The 14,546-nt window shown below is 39.5% G+C and overlaps 1 protein-coding gene across 1 annotated transcript in view; it reads right to left on the bottom strand.

The window, feature by feature from the left end:
• Window positions 1-14,546, bottom strand: part of LOC136841045 (molybdenum cofactor sulfurase-like) — a 258,205-nt gene that overhangs the window by 151,133 nt on the left and 92,526 nt on the right. The window contains 2 exon segments of the mRNA XM_067108100.1: window positions 4,472-4,480; window positions 4,482-4,681. Coding sequence (XP_066964201.1) covers window positions 4,472-4,480; window positions 4,482-4,681 — 209 coding nt within the window.

The raw sequence follows: 14,546 nt of genomic DNA, 5'->3' as shown, positions 1-14,546 counted from the left end.
TGGTCACCTGTGTCACCTATTTTGAGGGAGTGTCATACCAGCTTCCTGGGGCTATTGGCTGTCTTTCCATCTCAGAAATTGAAACCTCCAAAAGGGACCCACATTTAGTTCATCCTAGACAATATGACTGCAATGTCTTATATCATGGTTAGGCTTGCTCATGCTGAGCATCTCTCAAGTCAGTAATTGCTAACATGCTTCCACAATCCAGAAGTGGACCAGTTTGTCTCTGAACCTGAACATTTAGAAAATAGCAAGAGATGCAGACCTACAAGACTGGATGATATACCTTTTTCCTACATTGTCCCCAATTTTGAAAGCTTTGATCAATCTACTCGCTTTCAACAGAACCACTTGCCTAGTAGCCCTGAATTAGCCAAACAGTCATTGGTTTCTTATTTCTTCAACAAGAGGTGAGAGAATACATTCCACTGCTGTCCATTGTTCTATACCAGACAGAAGGAGGGGAAGTCGACTACGCATACTCCTGAGCAGTTACCTCCAAGTGGAATTTTAAATCTAGTCTACCGTGAAGATTATTTGCCTAACATTGCTAGGTACCTAATGCAAAAACTATGGACTTCATCTATCCAACATACCAGTCTGCAATGGAAAATGTGGTTACATTATCTCCACACTGAGAGCTCATTTGGAATCTGCTAAAACAGTTTTACATTTTATTATCTTTCGAGGTCAACTGACTTGCTAATTCAACAATCATGGCATAAAAGGCAGCACTGGCTTGCCTTATGGTTTCGAAACTGATTTTAATATAGAAATTAATTCCATTCTCCAGTCTTTTACACCACAAAGGTCAGCTCCTGCAAGGTTTCCCATTACCTGGTCCCTGAATAAGGTTCTTAGACTCCTGATGTCCCTCAATTCATGAGCTCAATACAACTACAACTTATATGCTGCAAAAGGAAGTCTTTTTGACTGCTTTGGCATCAGGAAATTAGATTAGCCTACTGGGCTCTCTTAGACAAGTACAACGTTTCACCAATTATAAACCTGGTTGTCATTTACTATTGTCTCCTGGCCAAGAATGAGGACCTTCTTAAAGGGAAAATCCCACTTTCTTACAAAGGAACTCAGTACACTATTTCATATAAAATATTATGCCTGGTTAAGCACTTAAGGTTTACCTATATGTCATGGCAAACATCCCAGATGATCCTATTTTTCCTACACCTTAGCACAAACAAACCACTCTCTCTATATGGGCTGAGAATTAATTTAATGGCCCTCATTAAAAAGGTAGACCCTCACTCCTTTCCTAAGTTGCATGGCATCTAAAAGGTTAGTACATCATTAACTTTCTTCAGAAATCTTTTTCCAAAGTTTTCGAGTGTACGGAGTGGTTACTGACTGTACTCTTACCAAAGCGAAAACTAATCAAGTTATCCCTCTATGTATTCAGGCACGCACATTTTCTTTCATACAGTATTAAAGCCTTACCATTTTCTTTTAATGTACATATGTGTGACATTGGTACATTAAGTACTGTACTTACATACAGTAGTTAAATATGCACTGAAAAAAATATACAAAATAATGAGAAGTTTATGATTACATAAATCACACAGGTACTCATCAGTGATGAATGTTGACTGAAGATGATGATGAATTAGTAGTGCAGTCCAATGAATGACAATGAAGATATGACTACACAGCAGGTGTAGTCTTCAGGCACATCTTAAGGCACTTCTTCAGGGGTTTTGGGAGTCTTTGGAGGGTCCTTCTCCATCTGCTCAAGAAACATGGTGATAGGCAGCTGCTGATGGTGCTTCTTCATGCTGATGAGGGCATTATTATAGGGCACCAATGCTGCAACAAGGGTATTTGTGAACTTTATGGAGTGTTCCATATAAGGATCCCATGCCTTGATCATCCTTAAGTTGGGAAAGACGTTCCAAAGACAGACCTCATCCTCCTCCTCATCCCCGAAACTTGCCACGTCTTCTTCCTCACTGGCATACTTCGTCAGCTCTTTCAAATCCTGGTCCATCAGGGGGGGGTCAGAGTGGGCAATAATGAGAGTGCCTACTTCATCCCTGGTGATGTTATCAAAGCCTTCGCCACCAAGAATCCTTGCCAATTTGACTGCCTTGTCAATGTTGAATTTCATTCAGCCATTGACAAGGCAGTTGAATTTGCTGCTGGCTTCATTCTCAAGAGAATAAGAACAAACACTTGCTGCCTCTATTTTGGATGCACAACCCCAAGGCCTGCATCACCAAAATCCTTACAGATAACTGGTTCATTCAGAGCTTCATCCCTCAAGAAGCCCTTATAATCGTGAACACAGTCCAGCCACAACTTTTTCATATCTTTCAACGATCGGTTGAAGATGGTCAGACGTGGCAATTGTGAATTTATGCCAATACCCATTCAACGTAAATTCACTGCCACTGTCCATTGCCTTCACAAGGAGCTCGAGGAAGTTTTGGGTGTATAGTGCCTTGAAGGCACTTATCACACCCTGGTCCATAGGCTGGAGGAGAGAGGTGGTGTTGGCAGGGAGGAACTTGAGCTGGACTCCGTCGTAATAAAGATCCAGAGGGTGGCCACCAGCATTATCCATAATCAACACCACCTTGAACTCCATACACAAGTTGGTGAGGTATTCCTTAACTTGAGGGATGAAGCTTTGAATGAACCAGTTATCTGTAAGGATTTTGGTGATCCAGGCCTTGGGATTGTGCATCCAAAACAGATGCAGCAAGTGCTTGTTCTTATTCTTGAGGGTCCTGGGGTTTGCAGCCTTGTAAATGAGGGCTGGTTTCAGCATGAAGCCAGCAGCATTGCCACAGATTATGAAGATAACCCTGTGACCCCACTTACTTCACACCACGCAGCATCAATATTCTTTATGCAATTATAAATGTTGTATCCCTTGAAAAAGTCAAGTAAAGTCACACCCGGGTCATTCACTTCCTTCAATGCTTGCCTGTAAATACAATGAGTGTAACATTCCTTGAAACTGGTTATTACACCTTGATCCACTGGCTGAAGGAGTAAGTTGTGTCAGGGGGCAAATACACAATTTTCACATCCAGATGGAAACCATCAAAGTGCGGTGGGTGCCAAGGGATATTATCCAAGATTAAGAGAATCTTGAAAGCTTGACTTCAGGAACAAAGTGATGGAAAAACCAGTCTTCAAATACAGTAAGAGTCACTTACACTTTGTTACTGGACAGCCAGATTATGGGTAGAGAGCTCTTTGTGGTGTTTTTGAGTGCCCATGGATTTGCAGTGCCGTACACTAAGAGCGGTTTTAGCTTGAAGTCTCCTGATGCGTTGCCACCCAGCAGTAAGGTTAGCCTATCCTTCGCCGCCTTATATCCTGTCATCGTCTTCTCTTCATGGCTGGTGTATGTTTTTTCAGGCATTTTTGTCCTGAAAAGTCCTGTCTCATCAATATTAAACATTTGCTCAGGGTATAACCTTCCTTATCAATTATTTCCTTGAGCGTCTTAGGAAATTTTTCAGCTGCTGCTTTGTCAGTGCTTGCTGCCTAACCACTAACAGACACGTGATGCAAGTTAGCACATTTTTTAAAACAATGAAACCATCCATCACTTGCAGCAAATGTTTTATCTGCAGCGCTTTAATCAGCCTTAGCCTTCAAGTCATCAAAAAGGCTTTTATCCTTTTCCTGGATCAGCATGAGGCTAAACAGCACAAACCTTATCTCTGGTGTTCCATCCACATCCTCAGAAGTTTTTCCATTTCTTCTACCAGCTTCCCCCTTCTCTTGCTTATAATTGTTGACTGCATAGGCACAGCACTTTCAACCTGCTCCATAATTTGCTCTTTGTTCTAAAGATTTGCCAACAGTTGAACAATTCATACTTTGCTGGCATGCTATCTCCACCATTTTTTCACCTCTAACTAATTTCTTCATAATTGCCACCTTAGTTTCCATTCAGATAAGATTGCCATTTTCTACCACTACCACTATTTTCACTTCCTTTGCACTTGCCATTAGCCCTGACAGATAAAGGATAGGGTATATATTTTACAATAAAATCACACAAGTAGCTTGGAGCAGAACACAGAGGTGCATAGGTACAAGAGCTTGGGGCAGTGGGTTGGCATGGGCGACGGTGCTGTGTGGCGTGGGTAGTGGCAAAGACTGTAACTAAGTAGAATAGGTGCACAATACAAAATTTGAACTTATGGGTGGCAAAGGGGAGCGCTCTGAACACAATTTTAATTTACAATCACGTTTGTTCTCATCCCTTGAATGTTTGTAACTGGAATGGTCGTAAGTAGGGTGGTGTTTGTTATATCTGCTTTACTCAAATACATAACTTCTAAAATATACTAGAGAATTGTGTACCTGAGCTTCTAATACCTAATTCGTTTTATCAGGGGTTTCATAGTACTATAAATGTTATAAAAAATAACAATTTCAAAACTACCTTGCATAGGAGTGCTTCTACCTTGTTAAAATTTTACCATACCTTCTTCAATCTTCTTTCTTCTTGCATTTATCTGCCGCATAAGCTTAAGGTTGGGTTTGTTCAGCACCTTTGACAGCCAATCTCCAACTTCCTTTCCACAGTCTAATCCTTTAACTTTATCACCACATACTCTACCACCACATATGGATATATCTTCAACACAATCAGGTACTGATGGGCACTTTAAGGGTACACTACACTCTCCCTTCCCTGCAAATGAAGAGAAATTGAAGACATTAGCAGGGAAACTTTTAATGAAAAAAGTTTTTAAATGACCTCTTCAATTTTACGACAATTTTGTCTTACATACTTTCCATTCCACTGATTTTATACATTACAATTGTAGAAAATATAGAAAGGTCAGTATTAAAAAAACAAGGCATTACTTTTTGGCAATTATAAACCACAGCAATTAAGTTTCTGAGGTCTGGCAATTACCACTACATAAATCAACAGAGTGAATTCTATCAGTCGTCATTTCATACATCATCATCTACCCATTGGAATGCCATTCCATACCCAAGAGTTTAATTCTACATACAGCCCAATCACTTAATATTAACAGTGTATTATACCTATACTGAAGTTACACATTAATAACTACATTTTAGATCACTCACCTAATCCAGATTATTTATACTGTTGCAATATAAATAAAATACTGCCTTGTCTAATTTATCAATATTTAACATTTAATAATAATAATAATAATAATGAATTTTATCTCAGCTAGAGGCCATATACATGGAATATACAAAGTAGAGACAATAACATATACACATGATAAAAAATGATAATCGGCAATATCCACATAGTTGTTGAAGAAGCAGAAAAAGTAGTATTCATAATAATGGTAATAACGGTAATATTACTGAGAATAATAGTAAAAAAAAATATTAAAAAACAGATTACAGAAAATTAATTTCCAGCTAGGGACCTTAGGTGTTTACAGAAGTCAGGTCTATAAGGCTAAATACAAAAAATGAAAATAGCAAAACTCTAAAATGGTAATCATCTCAGTATTAATAATAAAAAATACAGGTATTACTAATGCAGTAATACCTTGAACTTACGTGAGGTTAGGTTCCAGAACCGCTTCATGTAAGGCGAGGGTTCGCGTAAGTTTGGTATGGTCACTAAAAGTGCTAATACATGCTTATTTGTTGAGTTTAAAAACTAAATATGACCCTAACCATAATCCCAAGGTATTAACCCTTAAACGCCGACTGGACGTATCGTAAGTCGACTAAAATTGTCTGTCGGGTGACGAGCGGATGTACCGTATGTCGACTACAAAAAATTTGACTCAACCGAAATGGTCGAAAAATGCAATTGTAAGCTAAAACTCTTACATTCTGGTAATATTCAATCATTTACCTTCATTTTGCAACAAATTGGAAGTCTTTAGCACAATATTTCGATTTATGGTGAATTTTTGAAAAAAAAACTTTTTCCTTTCGTCCGTGCGCAGTAACTCGGCCGAGCATCTCAGAAATTCTTTTGTCACTTTGTCGTAATTTTTGCCGTTTTCTATTAGCCGTTACATAAAGTTTTATATATGAAAATGTGTACAATTTCCTGTAAAATACAACAAAAAACAACCTATGGTTGTAGCTTTTATCAGTGTTGAAATATTTTCATATAAATCACGATAACTGCCAAAATTTCAACCTTGGTCAAACTCGACCAAAATGGTCGAAAAACGCAATTGTAAGCTAAAACTCTTACATTCTAGTAATATTCAATCATTTACCTTCATTTTGCAACAAATTGGAAGTTTCTAGCACAATATTTTGATTTATGGTGAATTTTTGAAAAAACTTTTCCTTACGTCCCATCTTGTGGTAACTCGGCCGAACATCTCGGAAATTCTTTCGTCACTTTGTTGTAATGTTTGCACCATTTTATTTTAGTCATTACATAAAGTTTTATATATGAAAATGTGTGCAATTTCATGTAGAATACAACAAAAAATAACTCGTGGTTGTAGCTTTTATAAGTTTTGAAAGATTTTCATATAAATCACGATAAATAGAAAAAATTCGACCTTTGGTCAACTTTAACTCGACCGAAATGGTCGAAAACTTCACTTGTAAGCTAAAACACTTACAGTCTAGTAATATTCAATCAATTACCTTCATTTTGCAATAAACGGGAAGTCTCTAGCACAATATTTCAATTTATGGTGAATTTTTGAAAACAACTTTTTTGTACATCCGCGAGTTACGAATTCATGCATCATTTTGTGATATTATTTTCTCTGTGTTGCTTTGATCGTTTTACAATTTGTTATACACCAAAATCATTGCAATTTAGTGTACAATATAAAGAAAAAAAAAATAACCCATTAGCTTTAACTGTTTTGCTCACAGCACGATTTGTATACAATTATATATGAAATTTTTTTTTGCGCTGTCATATATTTCAATATTTATATATGATAATGGTATTTTTTTCATTTCTGATGGTTGCATACTAAACTTCAGGCAATGTCAAAAAAGGAGCCAAAAATGAACTCTTAATCTTAAAAACTAAGCGTGCTGTGATTTTTTGAAAAAAACTTTTTTTCCGCTTCGGCGCTAACTCCCGAATGCCGCCGGCATACGGCAGACACTTTCGTAAATAGAGGCTCAACGTTTAAGGGTTAAGCTAACTTTTAAATGAAATTAAAGTTACTATAATTTCATTTAAAAGTTAGCTTAATACATTACCCTTAAAAAGAAATAAATGGTTGACGTAAAAATAAAGTACATTATCGTAATGGGTACTGTATTTGCCACATTACCGCATTTACAGTAGGTATGTACATATACTAATGTTAACCCTAATTCATTGGATGCCATGTTCTTTTTCATTCAAAGAGCAAAAGAGTCATAACAAAGGTACAATTCAATAAAATAAAGAAAAAAAATATGTACGTAATGTTTGTAGAGGTTACAGGTAAAATTCAATTAATTTAAAATTATATACTATACAGGTAAAGCTGTACAGAGAAATACATTCTAAAAATATGTGTGAGGGCTAACTATGAGAGAGAGAGAGAGAGAGAGAGAGAGAGAGAGAGAGAGAGAGAGAGAGAGAGAGAGAGAGAGAGAGAGAGAGAGAGAGAAATACATATGGGCATTAAACAGTAACTGTACTGCCTTTGTATCATATCTATTTACAAAAATATAAATACAGCAATACATATTTTCCAAATCGATTTTACACTTAAAAGCATGAAAACTTACGAATTACTTCAAAAATTAAACAAACACTTTCTGGAGGGGTATCATCTTTGAAAAGTGCAGTAACTCTGAGAATAGGTGTCAAATCTTGTAAACATACACTGACTGTAAATGCTGTAATTATCTTTGTAACATATTTATGCATGTACAAAAATAAAAATACATTTTTTATACAGATTTTACACATAAAAGCTTGAAAATTTATAAATTACTTCAAAAATTAAAAAACTCTTCTGCAGGGTTTCTCAAGGATTTTGCAAATGTCGCGTGTCTGTGAAAAAATCACATATGCCAATTAGTAAGGTTCCAATGAAAAGTTTGTGTCTGTGAATTCACACAAATCAAAGCTCAAATAATAATAACAGATTTTGCAGATGACACTTCTTAGCTGCAAAAATAGAGACTAAGTCATTTATGGAACAGAAACCTCGTTATCCCATCTTTCCCACAATTTAGAGCTGCTTCTTGTCTCACTGCTTAGGGTGCTTTGTATGAGTGAATTGCTGCTGTTTCTCAGTTGAAGATCAGACTGGACATTGTTCGCCTAACAATGATTTTTAAATTATCCAGGCAGTTTTCTATGAACATCTGTGTGGCGCAATGGTAGCAAGGAGTGTTTGTGAGGCATCACCTTCATCTTCAGTCACCAACTTGAACATAGCTTTTGTGACCTTTGACAGTTGTGCTCTTTCATTGCACGTCAAGGACCATCTGTTTCTAGCAGAGTCTGTTCGTGATATACCTATGAGCCCCCCAGCTGTTTTGGCAGTTTTGTTGATGTGCTCAAGGGATTGATCAACAGGAATCTGATTGAACTTTTGAGCTGTCTCTTTGTCGCAAAGTCTCCTTCCATGAATCCTTGGTAGACTAAAGATGCAACAGTTTGAAGTTGTTTTATCTGCCAGGAAGACAATCTCCCATTGGGTGTAGTTCACATGATCAGATGCTGCAAACCATGGGAGCATCTCAGCAAGTGATGAGAGAAACAGAAGCCAGTCCCTTATTGAAGTGCACGTGCAAAGTGTAGCAGAATGGACACAAGTTTCATGTAAGTTCTCCAGAACTGGAATGTTGAGGAGAGCTGGCTGCACTGCTCATCAAAGTCTTCAAGAACATCAGAGAGTTGCCAAACTTCTGAGTGCAACGATGCAAGGGACGTCTCCAAAAGGCCATCGTCCTTGTCCTTGAAAGCCTTGGCAACATTAGTTGCTGCTGTTGTGAGGTCTTCCCAGATAGTCTTGTCATTTAACTCTGACCAGTTTGTGAAACACTTCCAAAGAGCAACCCAGAGAGCTTCCAAAGTGAGTCTGTGGGCACGGATCACTTGGTTCCAAGGCTTTCCTTTCAAAATGTTGATAGCAGTAGTTTCTCCAAATACACCACTTTCAGTCCAGATGTCGACAAGTCCAGAAGACTCCATGTACTGTCAAGTTACCTTCAAAAAGTACATCTGCACATGGAAGCCACCCATCATTACAACAAGATTTTTGGACTCCTTTGGTTTGTCCCATTGAAGCATTTTGCCCTTGCAGTACAGCTGTTCATCAAAAGTTATGACTGTGAACTTTTCCCCAAGGTGCTTTGTCATTGCTTGGCACTTTTTGATTACTGTCCAGATGGTGTCTAAGTTGTGGGCTGGAACGTTTATGATTGGACATGGGCCTACTAGGGTGGATCAGATTTTGATAATTTCTGATTGAATCCACTCCATCCTGGAACTTTTCTCCATCTGGCTGCTGTCGTCAAGAAATTGTCCAAGCTAAGTCAGCAACTTCAGACTCTGCTGTCTTGCTGGCATCAGGCTTGTCCCATTCTGTGTCAATATTTCTAGGTAAGTGTGGTTCTGGCTTTTTGTTTTCATGTTTGAATCTTCTAGATCAGTGACACTAGTTGGCATGGTTACAACTCTTGAAGCTGCAGGGGTATGTCCAAGACCATCCGACATTCATTTGGAAGTTTTTGCCTCGGAGCAGCTTACTCACTTGCATGAAAAGTGCTTATTCCACTCAGAGTTTCTTTATTGATGTCAGTGTTGTCATTGGCAAATTAGATGTATCCCTTGGAATCAATACTTCCCCATGATCCTGATACCTGTGGAGAATGTCATTTGCAATGGCAGTATCTACCAGCAGAGCAATGTCATGTGAGACTGAATGTCTTGCAACATGAAGCAGAGTCACCAGGGTCTTTTGAACGGGTAGCCTGATGCACAGCCACTCTCAGCCCAAGATGCTTTGGTGTCATTTTTGACCTTTTGATGCAAGAAACACTATGTCCTGACATACACTCAGAACCTTGTTATTGATTTCACTTCCTTCTTCTGAATCACCCTAATTTTCTGTGGATACCAACACAGCTGGTGGACAAGCAGGTAAAGCCTCTCTAGTACTACTCTAGCAGCATGGTCAGTGCCAATCTTGCCAGTTGTGTTGTGTGCAGGGCTGTGCTTGATATCATGGTGCATTTTCAGGGCTACTTGCAGCATCCAGCTTGTAATTCATCAACAAGATGGGCTAATCTTTAAGCTGTTTCCTTTGGTAGAAATACCATGTCTTCCTCAGAACTGTCATTTTCTGAATCCGGCATCTTTTTTAATGCTGAGTCCTTAAGAGCTGCTGGGATAATCAATAGTGGTTTTTTGATATCAAGAAGTTCCACGAATGCCACTTTATCTCCCAGAAATTTGGTGACTTTTCCCTCTCTACCACTTCTATTTGAGGCTGCATTTTCACCATATTTACATAAAAGGGTCTCACTAGTAATCCCAAACTGCTTTGAGGGAATAAACGTGTCCCTGTGCTAGTCCTCGCTCCACCTCTTCCATGATTGTTTCAAAGTAATCTGCTTGCTCATCTTCCATCCCAGAAGAGCCCACTTCTGACCTCTTTCTTTTGAAAAGTACATAGCATTTCAAGTGATACTTCCCTTCTGTAGCAATAACATGAATCCTCACTCGCCAGTCTCAAGGGACTGCTTTGCTTGTTCTTCTCACATCCTGGCAGAAAACAGAGATCAAAATCAGTTCCTGAGGCAGTATGATGGCTTGTAGACGGCTGCATGATGCTTCATTTTACAGGAGTCTGAGAACAAACTGTTGAAAAAGGCATTACCATACACTCAGAATAAAAAAAAATAGCTGACAGAATGAAGCATATTGCCCTTACATTTAATTCCACCTAAATAAAACCTTTTGAAACATGTTCATTGTATCAAAGTGCATAGGAAAAGACAAAGTTTGTCTTTGAACTTCAACTAAGTGCAGAAATAACTGAAAACCCCAATTCAAAAGTCTGCCATTTTGTATTCAATATGGAGGCCAAACTATTGGTCGAGCAAGGCGGCATCCATTCTGAATGCGTTCACAAACATCATAATAACAAATTTAGATGAGATGCCATCTTCTAACAAGTGTTATAAAGGAGATCTTCTTTCTCCTCTGTTCTGTATGTTTTTAGTTTCTCTCACTTCTTACCTTGGGTTCTTCTGGATGTGTCCTTTAACATCACTTCACTGGTGATGTGCTATCTTCTTTATATTAATTATTTTAGGTATTGATATTTCTCAGAAAGGCGTATAGAGACGAGATCGGTAATTTCTTCACTTTAATTCTGATCTGTCTTCTCCTGGAGAACACCAGGAGAAGACAGATCAGAACTGTGTCCTTCAAGGGAGAGTACGTCTCCCCTCGCTTTCAGTGTTCCCCATACAGACTGAGTCAAGTTAATAGCAGAAGAGTGATTTCATTTTCTATCATTGTAACTTGTTAATTTTATACTGATCCTACGATATAATACTAAGTAATAATTAAAGTGACAAGGCTATCGCAAAAATGTTGGGCGAACACTTGGCACTGTTCCTGAATTGCATAAACAGTCAAGACTCCCGAAGGGACGTAGATAACCTCCTTACCGATAACATTAAATTTCATTTTGCTAATCGTGTAACGCCAGGTAACATCAGCGATGCCATAGACAACTGACCTAATAATACATGGCCCAGCTGCAATGGTCTTCCTGCAGAAGTTTTCAAATTCTGCCACCTGATAATGTACGTTTTGCTAGCTGCTCTATTCAGTGCAGGCATAATTCACCAGTTTCTTCCAGATTCCCTACTCTTAGTTCACTTAATACCATTAATCAAAAACAAGCTAAAAGATGCATCTGACCCTGGCAATTATTGCCAGATTGCAATCACAGGCAGTCCCCAGTTATTGGCGGGGGCGCCGTTCTGACGGCGTGACGATAAGTGAAAATCACTGATAACTGAAAATTGGTGATTTTCGGCATTATCGGCGCCGATAACCTGAGGTCGGTGCCTCTGTTAGGTATGTATCGGCACCAATACCCAGTTATCAGCACTGATAAGCAGAAATCAACGCATATCGGTGCCAAAAATCACTGATTTTTGTTGCTAGACAAGCGCTGTAAAACCGGATCGCCGATAACCAAACCCTTTGGTAACCGGGGACTGCCTACTATAATTGCATGGAAGATACTCAAGTCAGTTCTTCTGGTGAGGCTTCTCCCCTTTCTACACACTGCTGACAATCAGTTCAGATTTAAAGCAAACCACTCAACCAACACCTGCATCTACTTCCTGAAAGAATTGCTGAACTATTACCTATCATCAGCCTCTCCTGTTTTACTATGGTTTGTAGATGTGAGAAAAGCATTTGACAGGGGAAACTACCTGAAGCTCTCCCTGAAGCTGCACAAAAGAGGCACACCTCTATATTTGATTGGTATTTTATATTGCTGGTTCTTAACACAGCAATTGCGTGTCAACTGGGATAACGTATTGTACACCTTCGACTCCCTAAATGGGCTCCAACAAGGGGGCATTCTCTCTCCATACTTGTTTAATATGTACACAGATGCCCTGAATGTCAAACTGAACTCACTCCTATTCGCATGCGCTAACAACAATACAACAGTAAACCTCTGATATGGTTCTGATTTCCCCATCAGTGCAGTCTCCAGCGACTCATCGACACTTGCCACAGATATGTAGAGGAATTTGATATCTTATGCAATGAAACCAAGACCCATTGTATTTCGCTGCTCCTGAGATCGCTTAAGCATATTGTAGAACCACAAATTTTCCTTGGAAATCATCGTCTGGAATTCATGCATGAATTCCCATGTTTGGGCCACATCATCACAGACAACCTAAAAGATATGGCAGACATAGAACAGAGGCGTTTTAAACTGTGTTCTACTGGCAACATGATTGCAAGGAGGTTTACCTTCTGTCACTGAGACAGAAAACTGCAGCTCTTCCACTCATACTGTTGCAGTATATATGGGTGTTCCCTCTGGACAAATTACTGTATCCCGAGAGGCCATGTGATGTATCACTTTTGTTCACAATGACAGTCTGAGATGCATATGAGTATAGATGGTACTGAATACCCAAGTGTAGGGTAGGCTAAATTTGAGGTATGTATTTTCCAACAAACAATGGGGTTTTTGGAACCTAACCCCACTGTAAGTAGGACAATTCCTACTTTCCGTGTCTTTGTTTGCAGTGTTAATCTGTGTAATTGTGCCCCAAGATGCCTCCTAAATGCCCTGCTCCTTCTAAGGCTTCTGGCAAAAACCCTAAGTGCCAGAGGAAGGTCATGACACTCTAGGAGAAGGTAAAACTTCTGGATACATTGAAGGAAGGGAAAAGTTATGGCGCAGTAGCCCGGCATTATGGCTTGAATGAGAGAAAGAGACAGACATGAGGAAGGCCTTGAGTGTTAGCTTTACAGTAGTGCCAATTTTTCCATTGTGCGTGATAACAGCATCGTGAAAATGGAGTTGCCCTTGGCATTTTGGATCATGGACTGCCGTAAGAAGAACATCCCCCTCGACAGCAACATCATTTGTGAGAAGGCAGGACAAATCTACCAGCAGTTTTCTACTGTTACAGAAGGCAGCAATGTAAAGGAAGCAGAATTCTTAGGTTTTGATGAACCTGCCGAAGAAGAGGAAGAGGAGGAAGCAGGGTCATCATCAGCTCCTCAAGGTGTTTGGGCCAGCAAGGGGTTGGTTCTACCATTTTCAGAGGCAGTTCCAACTAAAGTGTGTTTCTCTGCATGGGATAGCACCATCAGCAAACATAGAAGTGGCCACAAAATATCCTAAGACCTTCAAGAATATCATCAAGGACAGGTGTTCAATATGGACAAGACTGGCTTATTCTGGAAGATGATGCCTTCACGGACATACCTCATGAAGTACAAAGCCAGAGCCTCTAGGTTCAAGGCCCAGAAGGACAGGATTACCCTCATAATGTGTGGCAATGCTGCTGGCTTCATACTAAAACCAGGCCTCAATTATAAGGCTGCAAACCCCAGGACCCTCAAGAATAAGAACAAGCACTTGCTGCCAGTGTTTTGGATGAACAATCCCAAGGCCTGGATACCAAAGTCCTTATGTTTAACTGGTTCATTCAGAGCTTCATCCCTGACGTTAATGAATATCTCAACAACTTTTGCATGGAGTTCAAAATGCTGTTGATTATGGATAATGCTGGTGGCCACCCTCTGGATCTTTATTATGACAGAGCCCAGCTCGAGTTCCTCCCCGCCAACACCACCTCTCTCCTCCTGCCTATGGACCAGGGTGTGATCCGTGCCTTCAAGGCACTCTACACCTGGAACTCCCTTGAGCACCTTGTGATGGCAATGGACAATGACAGTGAATTTACGCTGAAGGAGTACTGTATTGGCGTAAATTCACGATTGCCATGTCTGACTGTCATCGACCAACCATTTAAAGATATGAAAAGGGAGACCCTTATGTGTGATGGAAGTTATGGCTGGAGTGTGTTCACATTTATAAGGGCTTCTCTCCTGAAGA

This window comes from Macrobrachium rosenbergii, chromosome 8, assembly GCF_040412425.1.
Source record: "Macrobrachium rosenbergii isolate ZJJX-2024 chromosome 8, ASM4041242v1, whole genome shotgun sequence".
Classification (NCBI taxonomy): Eukaryota; Metazoa; Arthropoda; class Malacostraca; order Decapoda; family Palaemonidae; genus Macrobrachium; species Macrobrachium rosenbergii.
Note: the sequence above shows the minus strand (reverse complement) of the source record. Positions and strands in the feature narration are given on the sequence as shown.